The following is a 24,593-nucleotide window of genomic DNA, read 5'->3' as shown; positions in this document are numbered from 1 at the left end:
TATCACCAAGGAATAAATTAAAAGAAGAGAAAGGGTTTGGAATTAAATCTATCGGCTGCACAATGGTCATTAATGAAGATAATAAATGTTTCTTAACTCTTCCCCCATTTTGCCCTGCGGTAAACCATTTCAATCCAAGAACGGTATTTTGATTTAATTTGATAATATTTATTGTTGTGAAAGTTCAGCTTAAAAAGAATATTTTGGAGTAGCAGGGCTAATAAAGGCTGTATCTAACCCCCTTCAGTTCGAAGTGCTATTCGAAACTGAATGAAATTAAGGACTGAAATACTGAAAGACTGCGGATTCTTTTGAGCATGCAACAACGGCTTGATCATCCAAAACCATAGTGGTCTTTGATCCCCAAGTAACGTAAGTAACGTACAGTAGGTTACAGATGTCTACCACGAACTTTCATTTATTTCTGGCGACGCGCTATAGGGCTAAAGCTACGGTCATGACATTGCATGAAGACACGAGAACACTCCACGTGGTGAAGGTTACAATGTATGTAATGAGGTTAGTAAGTGTATATTAAGGGTCAGGTACTTCTCGCTTATCACTGGGTTCGTCCTTGTGACATTATCGCGGAGCTGACCCTCTTTTTATTATTATTATTATTATTATTAGTCAGGTAATGGTATCCTTTAAATCTTCCCTCAGTAATGATAAGCCAATATCTTACACTGATAAGCCTGGGCACTGTTCAAGGAAAACCAAATGCAGAGCGACACTCACGGTTCTCTGTCATTGTCAGACATTTTGGCCAGGTGCTCCTGATCATGGCTTAAGATGCAGATATATTATACAATTAATTAAGAACAATGTAAATTATTGGCTTTGGGAAAATTATGAAATAAATGATTTTTCTGAATCAGTACGCACCTCAGGGCTCAGGCTTTCAGATGTTCCCAATCACAACCTTGAGTATGCGAATGGAGTACGATTCCTTGGATTTAGTATTGGATTGTCCTTGCTTTCTCTCTTGCTAATATATATGGCAGTTTGGCGGGATAGGTTTAACTTTGAGCCAACGAGAAAGTGACAAGCAACTGCCTTGTTTCTGTAAATAAGCTTCACTGAACTGCGAGAGACCGGTACAGACTCAGCGGGAAGTCTTTGGCGTTGTCGAAATGAGCTGCATTGGAAGGTATAGTTGGTACAGTTATGGATAAAAGTTCATGAAATGTTTTTAAGTTTCGAAGTGGGAACTATACCCACATCAGGAAAAGTTGTATAGGGGAAATATGGCATGTAAGCCCGACTTTGACCTAATTAATAGTATTTCCATATACAGATATAATTCTTCCAAATTCGCATAACGTTACTAGGCCCATTTCACTGCATGTTATTGTCACTGGGTGTCTGTCACTTGGTGACACTTCATAATATCAAAAATATCATGTGGGACAGGGTAACCTGCCTAAAATCTCATATATACCATAGGTCGAATGAAAGTACAAAAATCATCTAAAGAAGGAATCCTTTGCTGTTTTCCAATCAGTGGCCAAAATCTATTATGAAACTATACCAGTAAGGTGTATAGCTGTATGGGGTATTAATGAATTATTATTATTAACACTGCAGTGTGTGTGTGTGTTATAGGACAGTGGATGATGAAAAAAATAAAAATAAATAAATAAATCCATCTGTATCTTATTCCCATAAGGGGCAGCCACAGATGTATTGCCTTCTCGTCCTCTCTTCTACCATCAGCCTGCCCTTTCTCCAACTCACACCCCTCTCCCTCATGTATCCTCACCCCTTCCCTGCCTCTCATCCATGGTCTCTCTTTCGTCCACCCTTACTCACATACAGTTCTAACCAGTGTCGCCTTCTTCATCCCCACCACTTAACCAGACCATCTCAAGAGTATTCTTCCTGATGCTTTCAGTCACTTTGACATCAGCACCACAAAGGTCCTTGAATAATAAAGAAAAAAATAATCCTCTTCTTATCAGGACACCGGAAGACGTAAAGAAGTTAATCCATCATGCCAAGCTGACGGAGGACGAGCTGGTGCCGACAACCCAGACACTCGAGTTCAGCCGGGAATTTGGATCTGCCAGTGAAGAGGTCGTCCTAATGGAGGTGGATACAACCCTACTGGATAGTATCAAGGAAAACAATGTGTAAGATCACAAAATACCTGTATCTATATATCTATCTATCTGTTGCCTTCATTACATGGCTAAGAATGGTAAGACAGTGATGTAATAAAATATTGATACAATTGCTGTACATGAGACTGATTGAAGTTAGTATTCCTTGACAGTGTTGTTTTAAGAGGGGATCCTGAGGCAGGAGCAGTTCTCTGCACCAGTGAGAAGACATACGAGGTAAGCGATTCAAGTATGTAAATAACCTTCCTAAATGTTTATCACAATTGTCTAATTCTGTAATATAACTGAATTTCAGCATATGCCCTTACAGGGCAGGTTTATGTTGCTACCCAAGGAGCCTCTTCCAGTTTGTGTTTAGCTTAATTGTATAATCCCTTGCAGGTTAGAGAGGCAGAAACCAGCAATTCCCTAGTTTTGATTCCTGACCTTCTTTTGCCCAGTAAGGAAGAATCTGGTGACCGCTCTCTCCGTAACTGTCAGGTAGGAAGTGCACTCAAATAATCTGATACTATGGAGATGTGGGTGTGGATGTGATAGAAAATATTAGGAGAATTAAACAGAGGTGGTTTGGCCATGTGGAGGGGTTGGAGAGTGAGAGAATAATGAGGAGAGTGCATGTGAGTGAAGTGGAGGGAGGGAGAGGGTGGGGAAGCCAAGGATGAGATAGAAGGATGGAATGGAGATGTACAGTATATGAGAGAGGGGGTGTGTGAATGGAAGCAGGGCAGTGAAATGGTGAGGGACCAGGGGACATGGAGGTGATTTGTTTATGGCCACCACTTTCAGGATTAAGGCATCTGACAATAGAGAGATATTAAGGTATTTTTCTATATTTTACAGTGAGGTTAAAAATTTTCAGATCAGGTGGTGCACAGATTGTGAATTGGGTGGTCCCTGTGTAATACTCCTCATTTACTCTGCAATGGACTGTGTCATGTGCAGCATGACAGCCTGGTCAGTGTTATCAGTATCTGGCCTACATTATTCATTCATTTCCTATCCCCTGCTGCCATACCCATACCTACCCACATCAGCAGACACCTACCCATCACAGCACATAAGATATCACCAGGTGAGCTCCTAATATGTGCATGAGATAATACACTGGAATAATTTTGCCTGTCAGGTAAGCAGCATCCACTACAAGTACTTGGAGGTGCGGCCATGCAAGCCTCGGGTCCATACACTGTTGCAGTTGTTGGAGGAGCGTCCCTACAGGGGAGAACAGGAAGAAGACACTGACTCTGAGAACACTGGTCACAGGTATTAGTCTTAACCTGTTCAGTATAATGATTTTTTTTTTTTTTTTCCCCTGCTCTCAGATAACAGTATTACATAAGAAGACAGTTTTTGAACCTGAGGGACTGGATGTAGGTTGTTTGAAGGCTTCTCCAAAACTACCGGTAATTCAAAGTTTCTGACTATAGTAACAATTCACTGGATTTTTGTACATGTTATGGCCCCAGACTTATTTGGAACATGAGCCCACTGGACTTCAGGTTATACTGTAGTTGCCCTTCTCCTGCAGTCCATCCTCCTCCTTTGGAGAAGTGGGAAATATTGTAATTGAGGGACATTTGTATCACGCAGCAGTTGAGCTGCCCATGTATGTTAGTGCCACCGTATGAAGCTTTCCTCTTCAGCACGTTGTTATAGGATTTAAAAAAATAATAATCCATCAATAATAATGATTATGTATTTTTGTAATTTATTCTTGCTACTACCAGACATTGCTATTAAGTACCAGAGAGTCCTTGACGGTAAATGGTTAGTGAAAGCCGTATATAATTCCCGTGTTGCATTTGGCGGCTCGAGTAAGTACAATAAGTCCTCATTATGTCTTGCCTATTTTATGTGTTTGTAGTAGCATAGGCATCATAAAGTACAGACAGCATGCATATTAAGGTTCCAATCTGCCTTGAAAGCCTTTTTACCACTCCCTCAACTTAAGGTACTGGTGGTAAAAAAAAAAAAAAAAAAAAAAAAAAAAATCCTCTGCATCTAGCAAGAACTGAAATATGGTGTTGATGAGGCATTCCTTTATGTGGTGACTCTGATACAGCCAGGTGGCTCCATTGCTGAGTTATGCAAAAAAATAAAATAAAAATAACTGTCTCCCCATCATTTGAAAGTAGGATGCTGGATTTGGGGGAAAGGGGAGCTTCAGCCTGCAGTCCACTGGGTTCATGTTTAGAGTAGTCTGGGGTCACTGTAATAAAACTGTAATATGTAATCAGATATTTGTGTGTGTGTTTATTCAGGTACACACTGAGTGACCTTCTAAACCGAGTGCAGTGTAGTGAAGAGGAGTTGGATCAGGCCCTTCGAGATTCAGAAGCCTATCACATATATGGTGAGTCATTTGTGCATGTAGATTGATAGCATGGAAATTTACTTATGACCATCACATTATTCATTATCATCCGGCTCTCTTTCCCATCTAATGATGGTGTAAGGTAATATCCAGAAACAAGGAATGAGACAGCACTAAAGCGAGAGAACTACTGTAATAAGAGTCCCCATCAAAATAAGCACACAATCATCCTAATGTCTTTCAAGCCTCCAGAATCCTGGCTTCACCCTACAGATCCAAACCATATGGATGTCATTTTAGTTCATTTATTTAATGTTAAGATGCACACGTCATCCAACTGTCAGTCAGACTTAGTTCGGTGGCTCTCAGGTTGAAAAAAGGGTGCTAAGTACTGCTCTGTACATACCTCATCCACCCAGCTTGATCCCATGTCAGTTCCCAGGCTTCTTCAACTGCCGTACTTCTCCCTCTTGCATGTACATTTGCCATTTCCTTCCTAGTTTACCATACCTCCTTATATTTCAAACACTTACATATACCAGTCACCATCCCCTCCCCCCCCATATGACTATACCAGCTGATCACACTATTGTACTGTTATGATGTATTCTCGTAGGAAAATATTGCATCAGTATTCTAATTATTTGGGAGTGAAAAAATTTAAAATAAGTGCAGGTGTCAGAATAAGTTCTTACACTGAGTGGTTTAGCATAATTAACTCTTGAAATTAAATTAGATGAAAGTGGTGGTTATAATGAAATGACTACTATTATGGATTTTAATAGTCACAGCACTTAGTTTTACCACCCTTGCAAAGTTACCTTAAGGCGTTGATTCAGTAAGTTTTGTAATATGATTATTAAACATAAATTATTTTTCTAACTTCTCCCTCCCTCAGGATATTGGCAAATACTGGAGTTTGATTATCGATTCAAAGTTGTGTCTCATATTCTGTCACTGGTGGAATCAAACTCTTGGCCCCTGGATCAGATACCATACAAGGAAGCTGTAGATGAGCTAAGCATACTGGAGCCTCGGACTGTCATTGTGCAGTGTTTTGACTATTACCTCACACCCACTGACAAAGTAAATGATGCAGGTCAGTGAAATGTCAGTCCAGCTGGATTTGGCCATGTATTATTATATCACGAGATCTATGGTAATATGCTTAACTAGTTGTGTTTTGCCTAATTTCATTGGTGTATTCTATTAGGTACCGGTATAGGACTTTTGATTCAATAGGTACTACTGATATATTAATGTATTTCAGGAGATGAACTGTACACTTTACAAGATGACAAGATTTGCCGTCTGTGTGCAGAGGTTCTACTAAAATCTGCTGACAAATACAATCTCAATGAATTCCTCAGCATCTGGCAGCAGAGTGTTCCTGAAGGCATGCATCATAATCTAGTCTTGCTGTATAATTTCATGTTTTGGCTGAAACAAAGAATAACTCACATTTCACAGTGTGCCATCTATGCATACATTAATGTCACTGTGAGGTAAAGCCCTTCAGATTAATTACCTGTGTGCAGCTGTTTATGACACATATCCTTCAGTCAGCATCCATTAGGCTATTGTTTGCTTTTTGCTCCAACTCTAGCCATGGGCTTTATCACGGTACTGAAATGATCCCTTGATATATCCTCTTTCTTGCCTTACATTCTGACACCCATGTACTGTATCCATCCACCAGGTCTGACAACGAGCCTTAGTCAGCTAGATGGACTTGCTTTGGTGGATAGATCAAGCTCCACTGATGCCATATCCTACTTTCCTGTGTCTGCCTTACCAGCTGATATTAAGGAAAGGTTTAAGTGTCTCTTTGAAACTAGAGAGAAATGGTCCTTTGAGGAGATTAGACCATACATTGAGTGAGTAGTTGTACAAAACCTGTTATCTCCTAACACGTTCATGATCACGTCAACTCTAATACTGCACTGTATCTTATACCAGCTACTGCCAGGTCATTTTATTCAGTCGAGTCATAGTAGCTTGAAAGAGTATTGTCACCATTAACCCTTTTTTGGCAAGGACGATTCATCATTTACAGCTAATGCCAGACAATTTTAATTAGCTGAGAGTTAGTCATATGAGCATTATATTGTTAACATTTAGGGTGTTTGGTCATGAGCAAGAGTGATTTTGCTTTAAATAATAGGTTTGAGTACAGTAATACAAAAAGGTCTTGTTGCATGTTGGTGATAATTTCCAAAACCTCACTCCCTTTTCCATACAACAGGTAGTTATCATAAATTGGGGGATACTGGCAAATCAGCTTTCTATGTAGCAGTGGAATTTTATCAGGCAATATTTATGTTAGTTACTGTAGACTTCATTGCAAAAAAGAACATTCACCTGTTTTCATAACAAAAAAGAACATCCCCATTTTTTTCTCAAATTATTATCTGGATCCATCCTCAACCCATCCTTAAAAAATGATGATGATGATAAAAATAATATAAACAACAATAATAATAATAATAACATCACTAATTCCTTCAAATTTCTCTGCAGGGACTTGGCTGGAGAGAAAACCCCAGTTAGTGCACTCCTCACTAAATATGCCAGAGCCTCCACGACAAATGGTATCAAGTATTACTCTGGTCGACATGCAAGATAACTGTATATATTTTTATATAAACAAAAATGTTCTATGATAGTGTTCTTTTTAATTTTCTTTTAGTCATGTAGTTTAATTATATTCATACCACAGTATATTGCGGCTGTAAAAATTATTTGATTTATATGTCCGTACTGAATGAGTAGTACAGTATGCTACTTCATCAAGGTACCCTGAACAATAAAATAACTTGTAAAGCCACTGGCAGAAATTAATGGCATGGTGACCCCACTGTGTCTCTCTAATTTTGTAGACAGATGTCTTAATCCTAGAGGGGTGCCTTATCATCCTAGAGGGGGTGGGCACTGACAAATTGCCTTATCATCCTAGAGGGGGTGGGCACTGACAAATTGCTTTATCATCCTAGAGGGTGGGCACTGACAAACTGTCTCATCATCCTGTCCTCTGCTATCAAGTGGCCCTCCCTCCATCACACACTACTCATTTCTATACAACTGCTCTTCATTCCATCTCAGCCTCCCTCTTTCCCTCCCTCCACTTAGTATTACCCTACATTACACTCTTCCAAAACATTCCAGCACATCCATATGACATCTATATCACAGTCCTCCTTAACTTCATTTGTGTCTGTCTCCATGGAATCCCTTGTTTTCAGATTACTCCTTTCCATCTCCTCTCTTGACAAAATTCAAGCCTCAATTTCAAGTGTTAGTTTTGGGATCACAGTAGTTACACAAAGACTGCTTTACTTGCAGGCTCACCTCCCTATTCCTTGTCATCACCCTAAGTGTACAATACTTGCAGCTCTCCTTCCATTCCTTCACACTTCATTGGTCGGTGACCATTGACAATCAATTTATAAACCTTCAGTGGTGGTTTGACAACATTAAAGTGCTTTGGCAGACTTGATGCTACTCTTGACATTCAAAACTCATTTGCTGTAAGCCACTAACTAGCAAGTTCCAAAAGACCCTTATCTCTCCTACCCATGTGAACATGGGAAACAGAATGAAGTGATGTAGTAAGTAAACACACATAACATGAGGTTTATTTAATCAAGCTTCAAGATGCCAAGAGTAGGAAATGACAGTAACACCAAATCAAATGGCACAATCTATTATATACTCTCTTTCTCTACCTATATATACTTTATACACTAATAATAGTAATACTGCATTACAGCAGAAGCCCAATTTGAAGCACCAGAATTTTACTGTGATGTTCAGATGTTCTATTCAATCCCAAGATTTACTGCACAAATACAGCTTTAGTTCCTACCAGTTATGTGGGAACTACTGATCTTTATTACCTTTACTGTACATCTTTTTTTACATCAATGCAACAGTCTTTACTAATACAGTAGTTATCAAATAAGGCTTCTGTTTGCAAGTCAAACTTTCTATATTATTGAAAAACCTGGTACCTGGATTCCTTTATACCTGAAACACTTGGGCAGATACTACAAAGTAGCATGTACATGAGAATAAGAATCAAGCAAACTAATATTTTTCTCTGCCTTGTGTACAACCATATATATTATCAACAACAATCATAATAAGGATTTATTAGCCTGCATGAAGGTTCCCATAACACTCCATTGTGTTTGTATAAAAACTCGTGACTTTCGGAAAGCAAAAAATATATAGTACATACATACAATTATACTGTGCTTAATATTAACATCACTGTTGAAGCCACTCATAGCAAAAAGGAATTTGAAATGTCAGTACTCTATAATCACAGCATCAGCAGTATTTAACACTTACAATATTAAATCCAACCCATTCAAATTCCACACTTGTCAGTGATGAGTGCAGTGCATACAAAATGTTATACAGTTTATGTATGATATATATTCTTCAACACAGCACACATTATTATGCTTATCATTACCACACTTGCAAACTTGTTTGGTCCAGCATCAAATCTTTTAAAACATTATCCATTCATTATAAAAGGGCTTGAGGATACAGTATATACATACACTATAAGGGATATTTCCTAATTTGGTAATACAATACTTAGATATGATACTGATGTCAAAAATATAGTTGAAATTTTGTACCTATTGAAAGATTATCGCACAGATTTGAATTTGGAATACCATGTTCCTGTGTATATATATACATTTATCCTGTTCGCCAAATTTAGATCCTTCACAAAAGTTTCATCCATTTTTCTCCTCACTTTTGTTTCATGTGGGAGCATTATATCCATACGGATATGTTGTAAATACAGCAGTACATCGCTCCACTGAATTATGTTAGATATACCAGCTCTTGAATACAATACCATCTGTGTATATCAAATAATTATGGTGTTATTATTCTGAATGTATATTTGCCACCATAAAGTGTTTTTCACATTTTCTAAACATAAAGACATGGATATGGATTTGGCTTTCATATGAAACTGCAGTTAACTCAACAAAGAATCAAGCTTATTAGCAGATATAAACAAATAAATGAATAAAATATAAAACCTTCCTTTTCATCCTTGTAGCTCTTTACATTAGCATAGACAGAAGTTACCAAACAGCTGTTTCACAATTTGAAAATATCGTCGTTGTGTTTATGTCCAGATATTTCTGTCTTTACTTACCAGTACTTCTCACCCTCGATGTTATCCCTCTTGTTTCCTAGCTCTGGCATCCTGTGAGGCATCATTCCTTGGCTAGATGAGAGTGTCAGGTAGGGCAACTTTTGAGGGCAGTGGTGGAGCCTGGTGGTTTTCATCATCGTCTTCCTCAGTCAGGCTAAGTTTGGTGAGGTCTTCAGGTCGCACTAGTTTGACAGGGATGGGCAAGGGATCTGCCTGAATACTCAGTCCCTCCTGCAAAGTGAATGTCCAATAATACAGCATGTTACTGATGAAGGGCAGATATAGATAACTAATAACAATTAGCTCACTTCAATTTGCCACTTTTAGTTCTTCTGGAGAACTTTAAGAAATGGTATGGGTTGCATCCCTTTTTAGCTTGTTAATGACTGACAAAATATATAAAAACAATGCATATTGGGCTCTTCACTGCTATGTATGTTATTATAATGACAATTATGTTCAGGTGAAGGAAAGCAGCAGCAAGTACACAGATATGGTGTGTAACTCACCCCATAAGGCTTTGATTTGCGAGGCACAAAGGTGATGCAGATGGTGTAGATGAGCAGGGTGGAGATGAAGGACAGGGCCAAGACTCCAAGCAAGACAATATGGGGTTTGGGGATGTAACTCCCAGGCTCCAGATACTTCACAGTGGGTTGGCCATCATTTTCATCTTCACTCTTGACTGACATTGTAAGATAAGAACTCTAATAAATGCTTGAGTAGCTAATCTAAATTTATATGGAAGGACAAATAGCAATCACAAAACAAAAACTAAGTGACAACAACACAATGGCAATATAATAAAGTGGGTTAGAAAAATATACGACTAAGAAAAAATAATTAATGAAAATTAACTCGATACTCACATTGTCGAGGATTCGGCTGTTCCTCCTCCTCCATCTTGGGTTTCTTTTCAGCTTCTGGTATCACTTCCATCACAATCTGTGGCTCGGATTCAACAGCGATGATTGAATTGTCATCGCTCAAGAAGTATGTGACAAAGGAAGATCGGACAATGCCGATGGCCCCAACAATTGAATAGTAGACAGACCGCACTTGCATCAGAGGGCTCAGGAGGTGCATGGAAGGTCCTTCATCCTCAGCCTGTATGAAATGTACCAGGCATTTCAGGTTTTACACTATGGCAACACCTAAATTAATATGCTGTTACCAAATTACTCATCACTATCCTGCTCACCTTCCTACCTCACGATGGGGTGACGGAGAATCAGCAACAAGGAAAATGAAAGTACAAACTGGGAGACCTATCAATAGCATGTTTAATGAGCCTCACAGTCATCCACATTTCACTGGGCATGCTACTGGCATTTCTCACACTTTTTTTTTCCTGTTTCTGGGTCCTACCACTCTTCACCTTTGGGTTGGAAAGTCTGGATACTAATGATAAAAAAATGATTATGCACATCTTTGACCAATGTTAATATTTTTACAGCATTACAAAAATAACAAGTAGCTACATGTACTGGCTGATACAATAAAACTTGATACATAGAAAATCATGCAGTTTGTTACTCAATGCAGTTACCTTTAGGCAACACTACACTCTGCAAGTACAGTACATGTTGCTGTGGCAGCCATCAACAGCCCCCCCCCCCCCCCAAAAAAAAAAAAAAGAATGATAGGAAAAGGATTTTGATTTGAAACTGAACTGACAATACGGTAACAAAGGCCTGTATAACTATCAAAACATTCTTCCTCACTATACAAGAAAGTTTTGTAAATACAATTACACTGAACAAGAGCTTCTGAAAATGTCTTACTTTCTTCTCTGCTTCTGCTTTTGCAACGGTATCCTGGGCCTCACATCCAAACTTGCAAGCTATGGTGCTGGGCGAGGTTGCATTGTACGACTCCACGCATGCTGTTGACAGTGGTATTTACAGTAGAAATATCACATTACAGAACAGTAATTTATGGCTGCAATATTGTAGTGCCCCTCCCTGTAAAACAATTAACTCTAAGCCATTGGCCACCCCATCTGGGATACATGGCGTCTGGCAATGAATGAAAATGAAATATTGTTCGAAGAGACTCTGCCTCTTCCTTTGCCTAGCTATTTATTTTACATCTACACATTACTGCCTTCTGTGTGAAATTAACTGTTTCAATGGACAAACTTGGCATCAATATCATACATAAGGATTATTAAATTGTGATGTACAGCCACAAGCCAAAGTTCACAGACAGTCCTTTGCCAGTATTGTAACCTGCCATCCATATTTCTCACTCTTCAAACACATCAGCATTCTTCTTTCTCATACTCATCACCCATACATATCATCATCCACTGCCACAACCAGCTGTCAGTGAGCTTTTGCTCATGGCTATCTAAAATGATCTGCACAGGAAGAGGTGTTAAAAAAATCTTCAAAAATTAACTATAAATACTAGTGTTCATATTAGTGAGTTAGCATTTTAAGTGTTATGTGAAGTACTGTACTGTGATTCTTTCACATTAACCTGGCTCAGATACCCATCTTTCTAGAGCTTCATTTATATAGCTCAGCATCAGAAAGACTAAAACTGCTCTGCATCCTTTCCATTACACTTTTTTATGACAAGCACCACACGCTAGTTTTATTTTAATGCCACAGATCAGTATGCAACATGCAGCAATGGCAATTTTAGGCCAACTTAGCATAGAAAGAGTATGATTCACAAGTAAAACCTATACTGGGGAAAAACTGAGGTACTGTACAGAACTGTATACCATACATATTATCAATCTCTTTCGGGCTGAGGAGTCTGAACTGAAAGATTAGCTAAAACCTTCATTAACTTCAATATGAATCTTAAGCTGAATAAAATCAACAGGAGGTAGGAAGACTATGCCAGAATTAAAGAGTTAAGTGTAAGTACTGTACAGCAAAATGACAAGAAAATGAAGAATCTACAGTTTGTTTAATTCTGTTTATAATGAGCTCTAGCATGCTTGCATGTGTTGGCCTCGGTCAGCTAATGGCATCTCTTCACAATGCTCAGTCTCTAGCAGCCTATCAGTTCAGACCTTTAACCCATACCTACTCTAATGGTAAACGGTATACAACACAAAACTCAAATAACAGACATCAGTGAAGATAAAAGTTCATACTATTCTCGCATGAAGTCTTGACAGGGTTGGTGTCAGTGCCATTCACTCCGTTCAGATATCGGGCATCGCGGTCCTTCACAAACTCGCTGATGGCGTAGAAACGGCATCCTCGGTTGCAAGCCACATTGTTCTTGGCCTGTGTGGTGAGGTTCAGCCTGAGCAAATGTTAACTGACAATCCCCTACAAGTAATGTGGCCTGCTCAATAACCCCTTTAATATGATTTTAAGTTTTATTCTTACAATAAGCAAAGTACTCACTGGGAGTGACTTCTTGTGGTGAAAGGGTGAGCAACAGACCTCACTGTTTTCTCAATCTTTTCCAATTGAAAGGGCAACTTAGGCTCCTATAACTTTAAACTCAGTGATTCTATTATCTAATCCTCCTGTTTGTGATTATTTTCAGAGCATAAAATAAATACAAATCTTATCACTGCAGTTGTTTTTGAGAAGCTGAGGTTGTGTAGGTATCCAGGCTGTTTTAGCATTTTTGCTGCATGTGTTAGTCACATCTGAATGAGTGTTTTGGGGGTGGCATGAGTGTTTATTAGGTTCACATCTGTTGAGTGAAAAGAATGATGGCTGATTCTGCTGGTAAAGCAGCCATTACTTTCCAAGTAGTCTTTTAATAGTGACACTATGGCCTTATTTAGGCTTATCTGCCCGAACGAAAGTTGAGATGTCATTTCCTGTCACACTCTCACTCACATGTTTGTGTTTAAGGCCTGCCTCAGCACTGTGTTGAATGCTATACAACTACTGCAGTTAGCATGATGTTTAATTCTATCATTATTAAAACAACTCTACATACTGCATATCTTATTCCAACTAATGCAAAACAATTTTATTCTGCTCAGCAATTATCAGAACCTGAGTGTTAATACTGTCACCCAAAAAGTACAACTTAAAACTGTCATCATACATAAGATCTACCAAAGTGCTTTATGTGTTGAACAATAGCCTATAAACTTATCCCTGCACATATATGATCAAGTCTTTAACATTTTATTCCTGCTGACACGTCATTCTCTTCAGCTGAATCAATGATGTCTGAAAAAATTTAATGGCCACCATTAACACTTCTAGTATTGATCAAGTCCAGCTATCAATTCCGGTTAACAACACACGACAGTACTTTGCTCAGGGATAGCGCGAGGAGCCGAGGTGAGTAAAACATTTACATACTATGATAAACATTTCCTTAACGTACTTGACCGTTATGTCAAACCCCTAAGCATGAAGTCTTAAAACTCGTTACAATACTGAGACTGTTTAATGTAGCAAATGAAATCCCTCCCCCCAATATGGATGCAGTGCAAGCGCCGGGCAAAGGCTGCCAAAGTGGCATAACCGCAGGTGAAACAACTCTCTCTAGCTATTGGACTGGTCGAGGTCAGTCGATATCCATTATTATATACGGGTTTCTCTCCTTACACTTACAGTTGGGTTGGTGTGGGGCGAGTAAGACTTGGTGCAGGACTCTTCACATGGTGTAACATCTCTCAGGACACGATCAAAGGCGTTTCTTGCCAACGAAACCGACAACACTGCGCAGCACAAGACTCCCCACCGAAGCAGCGCCATTGTTGCTGCTCCACCAGCCAGCTCCTGTCACGTCATCGTCCCGATGTCTGCACCTGTAATTGACTTAAGCTTAATGTATGTTGCTGCTTTCAGTATGTGACCGTCTATTAACCTATTAACTACAATTTCATTGTACTATTATACTTACTGTTGGTTCACCTCTGTTCAATATATGAATGATCCATGTTATCACACTGTTTACTTATGAATACACGAAATCGAACACCGTCATTATAGTCTGTGATAACACCTGCCTAAACGTACAGATGTTTTCCGTGGATGTTATCCACACTGTCATTTACGACGCAATAGGTGTACTAGTTTTACAGTCATTATTATACACGTACTAATATCTCATATTTTCCCCCTTGGAGTAAGCAGTCCTGATAAAAGCATTAATATTTTTTCCCCTTCGCCTGAAACACCTTTCACTCTCGATAGTTGCTGTAGGTTACGGTTTCACACCTTACCAACCACGCTTCCGGATTCATCTGAATGAGAATATAACTGCGCCACTTTGTTAATTTAGTTCATCAGAGCAGAATTTATTATGACTGCCAATGATATGGAAAGGTTAAGGTACTGTGTATCACAAACAGCATAATTTATGCCGTGTCAGATTACCCTTTATTGAAAAATCTTAGCTTGGTAAGTATATTACTTGAATTTACTAATTTACGCCTCATGTCATGCAATTTGTACCATCACGGCCCACGAAAGTATATTTTATTGTATAATCTTTCCATGGAAGCTATAGGAAGAATCAGATCAATACATGCGAGGTATGCCACACAGCAACCGTGTGATCGAAGAACAGTATAATGTATACCTACCTTGGGCGTACGTGGCCTTGTAAGCAGCTACCGTCCACCAGTCTGCCACCAAGGTTATTTCGCTATAGTCCCGTTTAGCAGGGCGAGACGGCACTTTGGAAGGAGGGGAGGGGTGACTCCTAGCAGAATTACCTCTTAATCCACATGAACAAATAAAATGCAGTTTATCTCACTTCGTCCGTCCATCCGTCTGTTCGCGCTCTATTGATTTTGACGACGATGTCGAATGACTCCATTTCATCTGACGGTGTACCCCCGTCGGGAAGGTGAACACGCTCGGGGCAAATACCAAAAATTGTTTTATTTACAAGAGTATAGACATAACATTGGTATCACTGGAAATGGTGTTCAAAATGCAGTAATTTATGCCCCCATCACAGTTTTTATATGACCCAACAGAAGCTTGCAATTTGATATATATATATATATATATATATATATATATATATATATATATATATATATATATATATACTGATATACTGTATATATGCACATGTGTCGGTAACTTACTGAGTGGTGAAGTAGACAGTGAGTTAGGTAGGGAGACAGGTAATTAGGTAGGCAGGTAGCAGGTAGGGCCGTGGGAAGGGAGGAATGTCAGCAGATAGCAGAGTTTATCTACCAAATCTGTTTCTATCTATCTAAATGTCATTTCCATTATATATCTACCAAATCTATTTCTATTTATCTAAATGGCATTTCCATTATCACATCTTTCACTCTCTCGGTCTCTCTCTCTCTTTCTGGGGTAAAAGGCAGGTCACCCTCGCTGCATATGATAGTGAGTAGATTTGTCTTTGGACAAAAGGATTAGATGATAGATGGGCATAATTCCTCCTCCAAAGATTTCAGAGTCTGCATTCATCACACACCCTCAACCAGCAGCCCCTTATGGCCTCCCTAGTGATATTCCCTAAGTGACAGGCTCATTCCATCCTCAGAGTCATTTCTACAGCACAAGCACCTGCGAATAATTAAAACTAAGAAGAAAGACTCCTCCAAAAGACTTGGTCAACACTTGTGGCTTCATGGCTCTCCACCATGGTAAACCTCAAAGTAACTGTGAATAATGTGCATTGCATACCTCTAAAGGCAGTTCTCTTCCATTCTTGAATACTGGCCTTTTAGGGAGAATATCTTCACTGCTCACTTGTTTCTTGAGCCTTGCCATTGTCCAGGCAGTACACCAAAGCCTCCAAACCCACACACAGCCAGTAAACACTGTGTACTCTCCACTCCCACAATGGAAGGAAAAAAAGAAAAGAAAAGAAAAGCTCAGTGATCTATTTCTGGACATCTTCCACATCACCTGTAAGAAACTACTAGCTTTCCTTCCCTTTATATCCACTTAAGATGACCTTTGGGACACCAAACTCCACTTGACCCTAGTTGACACCTCAACATTGACACTAAAAATTGTCACAGTTGATACTCTTTCAGATCTCAGAATAAATATTCACCATGACCCAAACCTTATGGGTCAGTCTGTCAGTGTCTCACATCACTGGAGTGAACAATCTTTGGGAAGATACTAAGGCCAACCTTTGGTATTCTGATCTTAAGTTTTCATCAGGTCAGCCTCAGCAATGTGTGGCAGTAGAACTTGGTTGCATGTGAATTCTGGTATTTTAATTTGTTCCATCCTCCACATCTCATGTTAAGTTGCCCACAACTTGACAAGTTATTCATTGTGCTTATTAAAATTTGGTGGTAACAGTACTCTAATACAGTATCTATGAATGGAAAAAAATTCAAAGGCAATAAGCAGAACATGATTTTTATTTAACAAATAATCATACTTAAGTTATATTTGTGCTTAAAATACTGTATGATATCACATAATACTGTATTTGTCCCTGTACTGAAATGCATCCAATACTGTGTGTGTGTGTGTGTGTGTGTGTGTGTGTGTGTGTGTGTGTGTGTGCATATATATATATCAGTACCTGTATTTATCAAGAGTGCCATCTTGGGGGAGATAGTCAGATAATTTTCCTTAAGAAAAAAAAGGGAGGGGGGGGGGGCACTTTACTCAGGAAATGTAGGCTCAGTTTCAACAAAACACTCTGGAGCAGAAAATTAAAATAATTTTAACATTATTTTCTTTTATAATTCTGCACTGTACAATAAAAATCACAGCCAAAGTACCTGTACTTTATGTAAGTGTTTAGAAATGCACAGAAGAACTGAGCTGGTTTCATGTGATGTACACAATGTTGGAGTGCTTGTAATGCTTCACCTTTTTCATAACTCCCACATAGGTTTAATCATCATCATTATCATTTTTTCCCCCTCTAGGGATGGGGGGAGGAGGTTATAAATCTCTATCAACATGTACGTGGAAATATGGTGGGAAGAGTAGATTATGAAAGGAGATTGTTAAAACACCCACTCCTTTAAACATACTGCTAATATCCTACTGCCCAGCTGTTATTGTGGCTGCCCAGGCAAAAATATAAGCACGGAATATGAGCAGACTGTTTTCTGGAGTATACAGTGTCTACTATGAGTATCTGAAGGGAGCAGCACGCCTCAATCACGCAACAGGCTCTTAAACTGATAAATAGCCTGAGATGTTCATAAGGGCATTACAGAATGAGGAGGAGCTGGGTTGAAGGAGCATGAGATCACTGGGAAAAATGTCTATCACAGTTCTGGCACACTTAGCCTCACAATCACTGACTTTCCACTGAACCCAAGCAAATCACCTTAATACCCCACATAGTGATTTAATTGGATTTGAGTCACTTTACAAGGTGAACCCCATTTACACTACATCATGGTGCTGGAGGGAGGCACCTTCACACATTGGCACCAATATAAATGTGCCTGCATATACAAGCATCCACCAACTCTTCCCTATTCCCTTAAAGGAGGATGGTGGACTGCAAGAAAGAGGCAACTTCAGCCTGCAGTCCACTTGGTTTACTTCCTGATGAACCTGAGCCACAATAACAAAAACAACCACAACAAAAACACCAACAATAACAACATACACTAATGTGTATATGAAAGCTCTGTAAAAGAATTGTCGATAAAGAAGAGTTGAGTAATTAACTAAAATCTAGGTTGTAATTTACCATACAGGCCATTCTTGTTATAAAGTAAGGAATATGTTCTAAAACACTACCAATTCCACATATAATTGTTACCACAGATATGGGGGTGGGAATTCAACTTTATACCTGTATGTAGAACTGGATTTATAATTATTTTTTCTGTAATTAACTGAAGACTTCATAGCAAAAATCAACATAAAACATGTGATATAAAAAAGAACTATCTATCTATCTATGGTCAGACGCCTTAATCTGGTGAGGGACGGTTTGCCAGATGCCTTAATTCCATGAGGGGTAGCCACAAAGATGATATACTTGATAAGCTCATCAGTCTGTACCACCTAGCATTCCCCTCTATTTGTGATTCTTATAGCTAATACCATTCTCAGAGTAATATTAATTAGACATCTTTGGATTGATAACATCTTTTATGATACCATGTAATTCAAACTTCTTTCCCTCGCACACTCCAGCCCAGTCATCACAGTTCAGATTCCACGTCATGATGCCTGCACAGCCAAAGTCTCGTATCCACACAGCCTGTACGAGAGAAAATATCTGAACAAAACAAAACAAGCAATGCTCACTTTAAGTCAGGGATAACGTCCAAAATATCACAACTTTTTCCAAACAACTGTTGCTGTCCTGGAGAAAACTGACAGATTACCTTTACAGAAAGCAATGGAACTTTAATTGGTTGATATTATTAAATTTACTGTGATATTAATGGCAAGGAATATACAAATGGTGATGTATAATGAGGATTTACTGTTTTACAAAAGATCAATAAAGTATACAGGTAATAAGAAAATATGCTATGGAACATCTGTTTGAGGACATACCTTAGGAAAGAGCGTTGTGTACTATATTTAATTCTAACCCCTTCTGCCTATGGGCTCACTTTGTATTTCATCCCGGCTAATTTCCTTAGGCTCATATCACTTATGCTCAGGTGAACAAAACTGTCTGATGTTAGTTGTAACAAAATACTAAGAGCTGTCCCACTCATGAGGGGGCTAGCATGAGAGAAAAATGTACACAGAGGTATTACTAAACCTTTGAACACTGCTGCCTACCTTCTCCCTGATGCTATCACTGTTGTCAAAAGATACCCAGTCTTTCCCTCGCCAGGCATAAGGCACTCTGCTCTCACCATCAAAACACTCCTGGCCTCCCTCTTTGATGAAGAAATATGCCTGAGGGTATGACAGTGACCCTCCCAACATTCCTTCTCCTAAAGCTGGGGCTGCAACACCATGCCAGGCTTGGTTTAGGAGCCTGGGAAAAAAAAAAAAAAAAAAAAAAGCAACAATTCTCACTTCTTGGGCATGCCAAACATTGGAACTCCAAAAACCAGCTTCAACAGTAAAGAGGTTAATTAAGACCATATCTAGTCCTAATGTGAACAAAAATATCTGGTGACAGCAAGAATAATCTATAATAAAAAGGGCATCAGTCTACTGCAGTGCCTAATCCCTTCAACCTGAGGATATGTATATCAATTATTTATGCTACTACCATATTATTTTATTCAGTTTATGAGAACCTGTTAATGGAGAAGGAATTAGTAAATGCTATATCATGCCCTTTCAGTTTGAAAAATCTGCCCTGAGGTTTAGAAAATCATCTATAGGAGTCAATAAATGCTATATCTAATCCCTTAAGTAAACTAAACTGTCTGGTGATAGCAAGAGGGTAATAAAAATACTGTACTGTATGTCATTTTAACTCTTACTTCCAGGTTCTGCCGTATGTTGGAACCCCGATGACCAGCTTGTCCTTGGGCATCCCCTTCTCCACCCAATATCTAGCTGTCCATTCAATATTCATGGTAGCAAAGTAACACCTCTCAGATTTGCGTTTATAGAGTGGGGCATTGTGTCCAGTGAAGGGAAGGTATGGCCAGAAGATGTGGTAGTCATACCCCATCATAGACACAAAATCAACATATCTGCCAAAAGACATAAGGTCATATTAATAACCCTTAAACCTGAGAACGCAATTTCTATTTTATTCTTGCTACTCCCTGACAATTATATTAGCCTAGTATCATAATCCAATGACATGTTTTCTCCCATCTTTAGAGACTGTTAAACTAGACAGGTAAATACAGTACATTGTATCCTTCATCAGTATTATCCCTGATACAGGTCTTTCCCAAGTTAAATACAATTGTCTGGGGGTAGGAAGAATAAAACATAAAAAACAGTACTGTGTTCACAAGGTTAAGAAAGCTCTCTAAAAGTTAATGAAGACTATAAGTAACTCTTCTAGTTCAACAAGTGTGTTGTAAGGTGAAAAAACTTTCTGGAAATAGCATAAAAAATATGTATCTATCTAGCAACAATAAGACAGAACATACATCACTAGACTGACAAGGTTATAGCAGAGTACAATACAGGTAAGCAAAATTGTAGGCAAAGCCCAATTTTATGACTGTTGTCTCAAAACACCAGTGTGGATAGGGAATGTTAAGACTTCATTACATTTTACAGGCTACATTACATTCAACAATGAGGCAGAACAGTCAAACTTCTTTTATTTTCTCTCATGAATAAAAAATGATGCAAAAAGTTTGGCAGTCTGCTTTCTTCTTCGTGATCTCCTCCATCATCATTATCCCACTTCTTTTCTTCATCTATAGCTGAGGTGAGGTAGGATCCCAAAGGCAAACAAATGGAGAGAATCTCTTCCATACAAGGGGAAAATTAGTTTCTGGCTATGCATATACAGTACATATACAGTAATTAGTTTCTGGATATACAAAAACCCCCTTTGATAAAGGATCAAAATTCCTGGACAATGATGCACAAATGCTCACTCACTTTGCCAGCTTATCGACCTCATAGGACCTGTTAACAACGTTTTTTGGAGCAGCCACAGCCAGAGTCAGGAGAAGTGGGTTTGTGCTGGATGACTGAAAAAAAAAAATCAGATTATCCTGCATACAATACAATACTGTACTGTAATAGAATACCAGAATCATAAAATAACCCCAAAGCAAAGAATATACCTGATTTAGTCCATATATAAATACTGTTAGGAAAAACTGATGACAAGTGGCACTAATACAATGGTAATTGGTCACCCTCTCCTTAAGTGTCTGGACTGAGTAGCATGGCCCCAGAACCCAAAGTCTCTATTAAGAAATACTGTGCAGGACTACATGATGAGTGGATGAGTGGATGGATGGACGTATGATTCATCCAGCATCTTCATAATTATATATACATTACTGTCAATCAAATTTCCAGCATTCAGGGTGATTAGATTTACAGAAAGGATCTTTGATGCTTTGGTAAGCATGAATCTAAAATCCCTCCCCTCCTGTCCCCCTACCTCTATTACTGTAGGAAATGCAAGACTGCTTGCAATACAGTTGCTGTACAGGAAGGTTGCCACATCATTACAGAAAGTCCTTGTTTATAAATTACCTATGTTGACATTTGTTTCTGCTATTAAGTCCAGAGTCAATTACAGTGTGATCTGTTAAAGTTCTACTGCTACCTATTAAGCTAGTTTTCTCATTCCTTCCCCAGTATACAGTATCATTTGTATAGAAAAACTTGATAGTTTGCATGGGCAGATGAAAGCAAAAATCAGTATCCCCTCAGCAGAAAAAACTTTCACTATCTTCCCCATAATCTCATCATGAATTCACCTTTGCTCTTACCCTTCTTTTGGGTTTGATCACCTTAGTGTTAATGGACCATTTACTGGACCATGGCTCTGTCTGCTAGGCAGGATATCATTAACTGCTCTCAAGTATATAATCCCAACTTATAGTAAGGAATGCTTGTACCCCATTCAGCAAAGAAATGATCTTGCTATACCTTCAGCTGTAGGCTGAGTTGTTCAACCAAGTTAGTGAACCACTGCTTCTCTCGATGATCACTCCTGAGACATGGCCAGGCGGGGAACTCCCAATCTAAGTCCACACCATCAAATCCAAAGTGCTCAAGGAATTCTTTTGTCTTCTTTGAAAATCTGTGGGTAAGATTAACATATAAACTGGATACATATGTTTTGGTGATAATGTGCAGTTGCATGACTTGAGAATTATATTTTATAAACCTTACAGTGTACTGTAATTTACTTAGAAAAGATTTAATACTTCCTACAGTCTTGTGTAATCATGCAAAAAAACAAGCTTATAAAGATCTAATGACACCTACAATCATGATATCAACATCCAAATAAATTACATTCATATGAAAAGTGGCAGTGACCAGAACAACAACTTGGTGGATTTTTTTTTTTTTTCTTTCTGCAGTTTACTGTATCTTCTAAACCTTAATGGCAAAGCAAGTCTCTACATGCCTTCCACAAAACTTGTTTGTGACCAGCATCATATTATCATGTTAATCTCTTATTATAGCAATGCATTCAAGATGGAAAGATGTACAGTACGTTTTGTTTCATTCCTGCAACTTCTACACAGTTTTATAGTGTTCAGCATATGTAGATGTGTAGTAGTAGTAGTAGTAGTAGTAGTAGCAGTAACACAAAGTTCATCTGATTGTGACCCAGTAACTGGACTGCAGGCTGAAGTTGCTCCCCTCTTGCAGTCCTTTCATGGGATAGGGAGGGAGTAAGGGGCAGTTGCATAATCAGACAGTGGAGGCACCCAGCTATGTCAGTGCCACTACACAAAAAGTCATCCCTCTCCAGAACCTGTGTTGTAGTGAATGGATAACTGAAGAATATGGTATACAATATCTACATTCTCAGGTTCTAAAAGCCTCTCAAAACCTAATACTGTAGTCACATGGAGGCAGCAAGAATTAAAAGAATATCACCAGACTGAAGGGGTCAACTATAATGGACACAATATAGCCAACAGGTATAGTTCCTTCACTTTGGCCTGGCTCAGATTTTCATCCTTTTGTACCTTATTTCACATAGCTCAGTGGCAAGAATAAATAATTAAATAAATAAATAAACAAATGAGAAGACCCTACACCCTCTCCACAGCACTTCTTATAATTGGCACCACATTCTGGAGTTAATCTACTTTTACAATTCAGCATTCAGGATAGAGGGAAGATAATTTAAGACCACATTAAAGTGAAAAAGAGTACAGCAATGTATTATTTAAGTGAGTGAAGGGCACCTACTTCACAACAGCCTGGGGGTCTCTCACAAGGGCAGGAAAACCAGTGTCAGGTGAAGCCCCTCCCAATGACAGCAGCACCTTTAACTCAGGATTCTGAATTTTCAGTGACAATACCTCCTTGTATACCTGCAACGATACAATACAGTAATCATTAGGCCACCTTTTTTGCATTCTTTTTGGCCATGACGTTCATAGAATATCACAGAAAATTGCCAACTAACCCCATTGTAAATCTGGATGTCTTTTTTCAGTTTATTCTTGACTGTACTCATTATTACATTCAGCTTAAGGCAGATTTTCCAAACTGGAGGGGTTAAAAGCCGTTTGAATGCCAGAAGCCTTTTGTAAGTTGAATAATACTGACTGGTAACAGCATGAATACACCAAATGAATGTCGCCTGGATCTAAGGGGTTAAAATCTTGGCTGAGTGCTGGCAAAAGGCTGCAAATAATACTAATAATGATAAAAATATAAAAAATTGTGAGATATGCTTCTAGTTTATTAATGATGGGTCAAAATGGAAAGGTTGGATATACCCTGGATCAATGCCCACACTACAAGAAATTTCCCTTAAGCTGCATTAAATCATCTTGTGATGGTCTGGTATTAAAATGAAAAAGATGTCATTGGACTGAAGGGGTTATAGGCATTCACAGTGTAATATTCAGCCAAAAGCAAAATCTGAAGAACTATGCATTAGAAGAACTTTGGTCAGTGGGGAAATAAACACATCTTACCTCAACATCAGACTCATCAACTGGTTTAATATCGGCATTTTCAACATCTGCAAATGCAACAATGATGTGAGTGCACAGGAATGGGTCAATATCTTGCACTGGGAGATGTTTGACTGTGTTGTCTGGTCTTTGGCGGGGTATGGCATAGTAACTGACTCGGTGCATTGTAAGGATTCATTAACTTGAGTAATGTAACACCTGTAAGGAAATGAAAACATGTTACATGCAATGCTATGTACTGCTGCATGATACAGTAAGTACTAGAAACTGCCCAGCACCTACAGTACACCAGATTTTAGGTTATCAGCAGCTATATTTCAGTAATTATAATAATATTTATACACTTCCACTGCAGATCAGTGTAAACACCCTGACTATACCAGTATTCAACTGTGTTTACACAGGATATAGCACCCTGCATGGAACCCACTAGCTACCGTCCCACGTCCCTCCCAGACTTGAAATGAGGTGTTGTTTAGTTATGGTTAGGTTACGGTAAGACTGAAACTGAGGTTGTTCTGA

General features: G+C 38.8%; 3 protein-coding genes across 3 annotated transcripts; 1 reads left to right on the top strand and 2 right to left on the bottom strand.

Moving 5' to 3' along the window:
* The first annotated feature begins 1,087 nt into the window (after window positions 1–1,087).
* LOC145402815 (sister chromatid cohesion protein DCC1) lies at window positions 1,088–9,326 on the top strand. The gene is made up of 10 exons (XM_080274717.1): window positions 1,088–1,150; window positions 1,962–2,132; window positions 2,276–2,339; window positions 2,505–2,603; window positions 3,250–3,386; window positions 4,385–4,476; window positions 5,336–5,536; window positions 5,708–5,833; window positions 6,137–6,314; window positions 6,958–9,326. The coding sequence occupies exons 1-10, from the start codon at window positions 1,134–1,136 to the stop codon at window positions 7,061–7,063; spliced, it is 1,191 nt and encodes a 396-aa protein (XP_080130843.1). The 5' UTR covers window positions 1,088–1,133; the 3' UTR covers window positions 7,064–9,326.
* LOC145402814 (transmembrane protein 59-like) lies at window positions 8,063–14,361 on the bottom strand. Its single transcript, XM_080274716.1, has 6 exons — window positions 14,179–14,361; window positions 12,741–12,876; window positions 11,410–11,510; window positions 10,495–10,732; window positions 10,135–10,310; window positions 8,063–9,856 (listed from the first exon to the last, which is right to left on the bottom strand). Exons 1-6 carry the CDS (start codon window positions 14,320–14,322, stop codon window positions 9,698–9,700), a joined length of 954 nt encoding a protein of 317 aa, XP_080130842.1. The 5' UTR covers window positions 14,323–14,361; the 3' UTR covers window positions 8,063–9,697.
* Window positions 14,362–18,361: 4,000 nt separating this feature from the next.
* Window positions 18,362–24,265, bottom strand: LOC145402874 (acidic mammalian chitinase-like). The gene is made up of 7 exons (XM_080274782.1): window positions 24,072–24,265; window positions 23,335–23,459; window positions 22,051–22,204; window positions 21,043–21,134; window positions 19,953–20,168; window positions 19,294–19,495; window positions 18,362–18,757 (listed from the first exon to the last, which is right to left on the bottom strand). Exons 1-7 carry the CDS (start codon window positions 24,234–24,236, stop codon window positions 18,614–18,616), a joined length of 1,098 nt encoding a protein of 365 aa, XP_080130908.1. The 5' UTR covers window positions 24,237–24,265; the 3' UTR covers window positions 18,362–18,613.
* Window positions 24,266–24,593: the final 328 nt, after the last annotated feature.

Source organism: Coenobita brevimanus, chromosome 59 (assembly GCF_032717465.1).
Source record: "Coenobita brevimanus isolate Jiangsu-jjx chromosome 59, ASM3271746v2, whole genome shotgun sequence".
NCBI lineage: Eukaryota > Metazoa > Arthropoda > Malacostraca > Decapoda > Coenobitidae > Coenobita > Coenobita brevimanus.
Note: the sequence above shows the minus strand (reverse complement) of the source record. Positions and strands in the feature narration are given on the sequence as shown.